At 35.2% G+C, this 9,189-nt stretch overlaps 1 protein-coding gene across 1 annotated transcript in view; it reads left to right on the top strand.

Moving 5' to 3' along the window:
• The first annotated feature begins 1,490 nt into the window (after nt 1-1,490).
• The window catches only part of LOC125678819 (uncharacterized), a 73,895-nt gene continuing 66,196 nt past the window's right edge, over nt 1,491-9,189 (top strand). The window contains exon 1 of the mRNA XM_056142693.1: nt 1,491-1,743. Coding sequence (XP_055998668.1) covers nt 1,535-1,743 — 209 coding nt within the window. The 5' untranslated portion in view covers nt 1,491-1,534. The remainder of the gene's footprint in view (nt 1,744-9,189) is intronic.

Genomic DNA, 9,189 nt, shown 5'->3' with positions numbered 1-9,189 from the left:
GACCAACGACACGAACAACGAGATTGTCAAATTTTCGGGACGACCCGTCCCTTCTTCAGGACAAACGAAAACAATTACATAATGTGGTCAATATCAACAGAGCATAATAACAAAAACTACATATAAATGCATCTAGCACTACAACTACACTAATCTACAAACGTATTTACAACGCAGACTACATGTTTTTGGTCTTTAGGCTTGCCAGTCTATGTTAAAAGTGGAGCGAATTAGGACATGCCTTATTTGTCCAAAGAGTTGATCCAAAATGTCCGAAAAGAAAAACGATAAACTTAATTAATCTCAAGTGGAACGAGTTAACCCAATTACGTTGACAAATAGTAAAGCTAACTCGTACCCAGAGAGATTATATTTTAACCATGCATGATTTATAAAAGATAATAGTAAGTAACAAATACAAAAAAAAAAAAAATAAATAAATAAATGAAAATAAGCTATGTAAACGAAGTAAGAGATGAACAAAGTTTGAGAGAAAGATAATGTAAACGACAAGTTTGAATAAGTTAACAAAATGGACCAACTCCAAACAAAAACAAAGAATAGGCAGCCCAGGAAATTGAATCAACATCAGACATTCCCGTACTGATCATGTCTAGGGTAGATGTGTAAGAAAAACATAGAATCACGGAATCTGATAAATGGGTTTTACATGTAAGCAATCGGTTATGAAATTCAAAAAAAATAAAAAAGATGGACTGATTGTAAACAGAATTGAAAAGAGAAAAAAAAATTGTTCAAAAATGGTCATAGTACCACTGTTAGGGACATGATCAGACGAGTAGGTCTAGATGAAGCTTAAAATCTAGTAAGGGTTTAGCCCGTATTCATCCTGGTGAAGTCAGTAGGTTTGTTGATACCATAATTCATGACAAATTTATAGTTAATGCAAGAAAAATAACGATAGCCAATCTCTACTGTGCCTCTAGTATATACAAAATTACCAATGTCAGGTGAGCAGAATGAGTACATGTATCTATTGACACTGCCGTTGTTTGGAAGTCAGGTATGTTTCATATTTTCGTAGTATTATCTTTCATATTTTCGTAGTATGAAACGTACATTATGATACACTGTAGATAATGAGAAGCGGGTTGATACTACATGTAGTACTAATGTAAGTTGTGATTTAGAGCAATGTTTAAATCCCCTTGTTTTGATAAGAAAGGGCTTTTATTCATTAAATGAATTATTTAACAAGAAATTTAGAATTGACAATCCTCAGTTATGTTCTACTGCGAGGTGAGTCATTCCCTTAGTTATGAAAAAAGCATCTATGTCCTGTTAGGGAGCTACGTAATGTAGTGACTCAAGAGGAGAAAATTTATAATTTGTATGAGAATGACCCGTGAAATTATTCCAACGTCATAAATTCTGCGAAGCATTATATATTTAAATACACGGTAAGGTGCAGTAACATTAATATGTTCCAATCGTATCAAGTCGTTTTTGTTTCAAATGGAGTAAAACAGTTCTGCAATGTAAAATCAACACATTTTCAATATACATTCAAGCGATGGATGAAGACTCGACCATTGCCGTAGTTGGCATTGGTTGCATGTTTCCAGGAGCTGACAACATTGACGAGTTCTGGAGAGTTCTTGTGAATGGAGAAGACCATGTTCAGGATATTCCCCCAGAAAGGTTCAACACTGCTGCGTTCTATGATGCTGATCCCGATAACCCTCGCAAGACCTACGTCAGAAAGGCTGGACTCATTAAAAGGTTTTGATTTTTCGGATTATTTCTTAAAGATTTTCAGCATAACAATAGATATCTTTATTTTGATTTGAATAACTGCTTGATTTGATTTGAAGATGTTGTATATTGATATATGATCGGAAAAACTTTCTCACAACTTACTAATTCTTCACATTAAAAATGTATGATGTCATGCACAGAAATATTACAAAGTAAAATACATAGTAACGGTTGTATATCTATGATGTTTTAGTCAAAATTAATTCAAAAGATTGTTTATAGCATTAGACATGTTTACATATAGTACATTGTGTGTGAATTAGTTTAGAAATGATACAGGGGTTTTGAAAGATTTGTAACCATGTTATTACGATGGTTTTTTATTGATATGGTTTGAAAAACGAATTCCATGTCCTTTGCTTCCGTCTCTTTCGATGAATTTTTATAGTAGGCACATAAAATGAATAACATGACTTTTCTTTCAAATGTTCTTATACTTTTTGGGAATAATAATTTTGCTTCAAATACCAGAAAGGTCTATATTGGACATTGGATTGATACCATTCAGATCTGGCCATTGACGTAATTCATGTGCAAAATATACCGGTATGAATCTTGTCTATTCAAAATCAAAAATAGTGCTATCAGTTTATGACTTAATTGTCATCCTTTACTATTAGCATCCATGTGTCCTTATATGCCCGACTTCTCATTTCGCTAATGGAAACGAACTCACGGACATGGAGGGTCGCTGTCCTCCCTTCTTTATATTACGGGTTCTTCATCAAGTGTATTTTGATATTTACATTTACTATGAAAGGTGAATATAAAGAACAGCAATCAATCTCAAACTCTCATGATAAATACAAAATTAAAAGTTGGCAAACACGGACCCCTACATATATCAAAAGTGGGATCAGGTGCCTGGGAGTAAGCATCCCCTGTGGACCGGTCACACCCGCCGTGAGTTGTATGTCTTGATCAGGCAAACGGAGTTATCCGCTGCCAAAATCAGCCTGTATAGAACGGCCTAACAATTGACTGAAACACATCAGACAGCATTTGACCCAATGATAGGTTGTATTGGCAAACTAGATCATCATAACGACCATATAATTTGCAAACTGCTGACTTTAAATAAGAATGTTCAAACCATTCTAACAACAACTTGTTTGTCAATAGCCTGCCCCGATTTCAAAACTAAAAGTAAACAGTAAGGAAATAAACAGAGGATATATGTTCTCTCTGTGACAATGTATTTACTTCTAGGAAAATGAATTTAGATCCATGTATACTGCATACTGATAAATTGGAAAATTTGCATTTAAACAAACAACAAAATATTTCTGAATGTGAAATGCGGATTTCATTATTAAAATTATCTGTCTATTTACTACAAAATAATCGTATCAAACATTTTTTTTAAAAAGTAGATGTATTTTCATTTTAGAATTTATTTCAACTTCCAAATTTTCAGTCACCATTCGCTACATACCTGTTTGTATGATATTGAACAAAAACAGCTTTCGCATTGATTTTTATTTTGTGTCAAAATTGAACAATGTAAACTTTAAAAAATTAAACATAAATATATACACATCAAACTCTTTTATATTGTAAAGCTACAATTCGCGAAAGTTTTAACAGTATGTGGTTTTTAAAAACCGCGTATCCTTGACAATTCGAATAAAATAGAAACATATTGTGAATGATGAGGAGTCCTTATTCATGTGCGTCAATTCTACGTGTAGATACCGATTTCTTAAAGTTTAGAGACTTTAGATCAGCAAAGGTTGTCTAAGAATGTCGCAAAAATTGGATACGTTCTGGAAATGGTTTATAAAAATTGTCTCAGTTTGGCATATTACGAAATACGAATGTCCACTTTCCCTTAAAACCCCAAAATCTTTAAATATAATGATAAAGGCTACGTATTATAGATACAAAGTAAACGATACAACAAATTATTTTCTGTTTGTTTGATATTCATAGGATTGGTTAACTATATATCGTTAACCAAATGGTGACTGTATTATCTGCCATAATACTATCCATCTCATTGCGATCCAGCCTCACCCTCCAACACCTCCCAAATGCACCAACATAGTGAAGATGAAGTGTGTTGTAGTAACATACATATGCTCCGTATGGGACGTATGGGTTGTCCCGTGGTTTAAAAATAAACCAATCGGTTAACGATATATAGTTAACCAATCCCACGAATATCAAACAAACAAAGCACTTAATATAGATAATATTATACAAAGTCAACAATACAACAAAGTATTTTAAGAGCAACATTTGTTTAATTTCTTTTAACACTAAATGTTTTCATCTTGAACATAGATATGTAATCTTGCCCTGTCTTCTGATACGAGCCTGGAGCTCCAATTTCATGGCGTTTGATATCGCAAAAGATTTACGAGGGCGTCTTACGTTTTTGTCTTGAAACATGTTTCAGTAAGATTAGTTACGATTGGTCGGCATACACGGGTTGTCAAGTACGAGTCATCAAATTGAAGATATGAATAATTTGAGGAGAACACACCCCTTTTTATCGCCGTTAAACCATTATATTCACCATTTGGTTTATCCTGATATATTGCCAAATAATCGACTTTCTAAAATATTGACATATTATTGATTTTATGTAAATGAGGATGTACCCATCCATGGAGATTAGATTGAGTTCGTCATGGCTTTATATAAGTGTATGCAAGGTGAGGATAACGAACAGTGATCAATCTCATAACTCCTACAAACAATACAAAATAGATAGTTGGGCAAACACGGACCCTGGACACACCAGAGGTGGGATGAGGTGCCTAGGAGGAGTAAGCATCCCCTGTTGACCGGTCACACCCACCGTGAGCCCCATTTCATACTAGGATAAGTATTCTTATTGCACAATTACAGAAAGGTTTGGTGATTAAGGAAACTACTTTATCAGTCTTTGAGGACAATGCACAGAATGCTATAACTGTGTAGATAATGGTTCACTTCTTATTTCTTTGGTCCAAAATATTCACTTAAAATGTTATGTGAATTTAGATTTTAAAATGCTTTGAAAAGGACTACATTTCGTGGCAAAAGGATTGTTCAATCAAAATGCGCTAAATCCACGCGATTTTACAGTTTCTGATTTATCCAATATATATTCAATATGTATACCCAATAGGTGCGTATTTCAAATTCATACTTTATGATAAAAGAAGTTAATACTTGCAACTGATTTGAATATTGTAATTCATTACTTTGATATATTTTCCAAACAAACAGCAAAATAAATAGGAAAATACAGTATTTTCAACAATATTTCAAAAATAGGTTAAAAACTTTTTTTTCATTCTAAGACAAGACTTTGTAATTTGAGTGAAGTTTTAAAAATCGGCATTATTACTAATATGTTCTAGTCAGTATTCAAATTCAAAATGATGATTTTTTTTTTCGATATATCAATTGTAAAAATATCATTAGTTATTTCCAATCTACTATATCTATATTGTTAGAATGTACGCCTATGTATTTGATTGATTTAATGATTGATTCATTTGTATTGCTTATATTCTGCTGACACCAACAGACAATTGAAGGTTATGCACACAAAAAAAAGTAAATTCTAAGTGCAATAAGGTAAAGGATAGCACATTGTAGCTTAAAAGCAAGCAATATAACCCAAGTTTTTCTTTTTGATTTTTTTAATTTCCCCTCAATGTAGAAATCAAAAGTATACTTCCAAAGAATGACAATATTACAAACTCTTACACAATAATGGATGGAATTTTGGAAATTGTCTGTGCTGGAAAACAAATACTAAGTTAACAGTACATACAAATATAAAGGGAACACATGTCACTCAGTGAGATATCTTTCACGAATTCTTTATGTGATAATTCATATTTAACAGTGCGACATTTAACTCTGGGCACGACAAAAGTCCAGAGTTTCGCCAACCCTTTTATTAAGGATACAAATAAACCCTTTACAAAAAAGATGGGATTTTATGTTCACAAGACATGCACCAACATTTACACTTGTAACTTTTGTAGTTTTTAAGATATTTCATCTGACAAAACACCTTTATATCTAACACATTGTGATCTTCCGCTAAGATAAGACTGAAACCATTTAAAAGAATTTTGACAAATACCAAATGATAAAAGCTTGTGTAACAATACCTGGTGGTTTACAGTGTCAAAGGCTTTACTAAGATCAATAAAAAGAACACCTGTTAATTTGCCACTATCTATATTACTTAACCGTGTATCAATAATGTTCTGACGTACTGTTTCGCAAGAATGCTTTGGTCTAAAACCGGATTGATGTTCAATTAAAAGATTGTTTTTATCCAAATACTCGTAAAATGAGTTAAAAACATGCCTTTCTATAATTTTGCTCACGATTGCTAAAACTGACACGGGTCGATAATTGTTCACCATAAAATTGTCACCAGATTTAAAAAGAGGGGTAACTCTAGCTTTTTTCCATTCGGATGCAACCACACCACTTTTTATAGACATGTTTAACAGATATGTTAAAATTTCACCAAGCTAAGTTGCCCATGAGTGTTGCGATTGACATTTATTAATTCAAAACATTAATCAAATTAAAAATTTCTTTTAGAATAGGTTTCAAATTAAATATTTTTCTATGAGTACTCTTAGTCCTTTGATGATTTTCCTTAGTGGCTGCTAGCTTCTACGTGTTTATTGGCTGCTGGTTAGTGGCTGCTAGCTTCAGCCTGGTACAGGTATGAAGGGATCTTATGACTACTTTTGTCTAAAGATTTTTGTCATCAAATATTTCATTTTTGAAACTGGACCCTGATCATTACATCGGGAAAACCTGCACTGTCACACTTAAAAATTCCTTTGTGATATCAAGTTGCAGTCAAATATTTCTGCAATGAATAACAAGCTCTTTATATTTCAACCATGCTTTTTACCTCAACCTATTATTCACGCTTGCAATCTCAAATTCCGAAATTTGTTTACTGGTCACAGGACGGGGAAATTACAATTGTCACGAGGAGGAAACTTACACTATTTTCTCCTACTTTTCACGTGGTTAATAGACTACATAGATATTTTGTAGAGAAGGAATATCTCATAGATACGGCATTCGGTGTGTTATGACTTTTTCGTTTCTAACATTCAATTTGACTACGATCGTGACTTATAAAATTGTCCTAATCTTAAAGTTCCAGTGATAATTCTTTCTATCATGTTTACAAAAGAATGATACCCGAGTTTACCCCTGTCTTAACAAGATAGCTTTTTTTTTTTACCTGTTACTTGGAACCCCATGCAATTACCCTTTCCCAAATTTAAGTGGAAACACTTTAGAAAACTAAAAAAAAAAAGGACACATTGTCAATAGTCCCTCAATTCGCGGCCAACAACTGAATTAAGTGACAGCCGGCAGTTAGACAACAGGTGAATTATGTGGTGGACGCCATTCAGCTTAAGTGGCTACCGCCAGATAATAAGTGGCGGTTGCCGTACAAGAAGTGGCTTCCGCCACTTAAATTAAGTTGCGCCGCCAGATAATGATTGGCAGTTACCACTTAAATTAAATGGCGGTCGCCAGCTCATTTAAATGGCGGTCGTTAGCTAAATCTATATCAATTCTCCATAGTACCTACCAATGTTCGTTCACAATACTAGGGATTCTTTGTACCACGCACAATTTTCTAAGGAAAATTATTGCATTTTTATTAATAATTTGCTTGTTCCTCAACGACCCATCACCTCATTTCTCTTTTACCCTTCCTGAGTATATGAAAAACTAGAAGTAAAGACCATCAATCTGTCACGGCCCACTAGGGCCACCACGTGGTACCTCTACGGCTTCAAACAGAATGTGTGGATTGATAAGTCTAGAAATGGAGAATCTTTACGATGGAAAGACGAAATGCATTATACCAAGTAGTCTCTATACATGAGATATAATTATGTATGAAAAATTCAGACGACCTAAACAATACTTTCCGGTATCACAAACCTCTTCTTTAGGTAAGTTAAACAATACTTCTGGGTATCCCAGAGCTCTTCTTTACATGGCATTGAGTACCCCTTAGTACTCTCTACCTCAATCAATGGATACATTGTCCTTGTCTCCCCTCCGAGAGTAGAAATGGGGACTCGAAATCTGTCCCGACCCCAGGTATCCACCGAGTGGTACCACTACAGCCCCAAACTGAAAGCGGTAAATGATAGTCCTAGGGGTCCTCTACCTTGCCTTGATGTTTACTCTGCCTTGTCTTCAAAGATTAATGCTGGAGAAGCAATCATAAAACCCCTTTATTCTCTACGAGATACGAAAACTGTTAAAATTCAAGTGAGGTAACCAATACTTCCGGGTATCCCAGAGCTCTTTTTACATGGCATCGAGTACCCCTTAGTACTCTCTACTTCAATCGATGGATACATTGTCCTTGTCTCCCATCAATTAGTAGAAATAGGGACTCAAAATCTGTCCCGACCCCCGGGAGCCACCGGGTGGTGCCACTACAGCCCCAAACTGAAAGTGGTAAATGATAGTCCTAGGGGTCCTGTACCTTGCCTTGATGTTTCTTCCGCCTTGTCTTCAAAGACTAATTCTGGAAAAGCAGTCATAAAACCCCTTTATTCTCTACGAGATACGAAAAATGTCAAAGTTCAGGTGAGCTAAACAATACTTCCGCGTATCCCAGAGCTCTTCTTTACATGGCATTGAGTACCCCTTAGTACTCTCAACCGCAATCAAAGGATACATTGTCCTTGTCACCCCTCCTAGAGCAGAAATAGGGACTCCAAATCTGTCCCGACCCCCAGGAGCCACCTGGTGGTACCACTACAGCCCCAAACTGAAAGCGGTAAATGATAGTCCTAGGGGTCCTTTACCTTGTCTTATGTTTCTTCCGCCTTGTCTTCAAGGATTAATTCTTTAAAAGCAGTAATAAAACCCCTTCTTTCATTACAAGAAACGAAAAATGTCAAAGTTCAGGTGAGCTAAACAATACTTCCGGGTATCCCAGAGCTCTTCTTCACATGACATCGAGTACCCCTTAGTACTCTCTACCTCAAGCAATGGATACATTGTCCTTGTCACCCCTCCTAGAGTACAAATAGGGACTCGAAATCTGTCCCGACCCTCGGGAGCCACCGGGTGGTACCACTACGGCCCAAAACTGAAAGTGGTGAATGATAGTTCTAGGGGTCCTTTATCTTGCCTTGATGTTCCTTCTGCCTTGTCGTCATACATTACAGCTCTAAAAGCAGTCATAAAACTCGTGCTATACTTTTTTCAGTAGGTTATGCGCAATGTCAAAATCAGGTGAGCTAATGCACAATTTTTGATAGCAGTCTCACAGGATGGAGGTATTATTCACCAGATATCATAGAGAAAGTGTTTGTTTCATTATTTAATCCTGCTTCCTTACACCACTTGCTCAAAAGATTTCCTTTGTTGATTTCTTTTGTTACAAAG

Source organism: Ostrea edulis, chromosome 1 (genome assembly GCF_947568905.1).
Source record: "Ostrea edulis chromosome 1, xbOstEdul1.1, whole genome shotgun sequence".
Classification (NCBI taxonomy): domain Eukaryota; kingdom Metazoa; phylum Mollusca; class Bivalvia; order Ostreida; family Ostreidae; genus Ostrea; species Ostrea edulis.
This window is presented reverse-complemented; position numbering and strand designations above follow the sequence as displayed.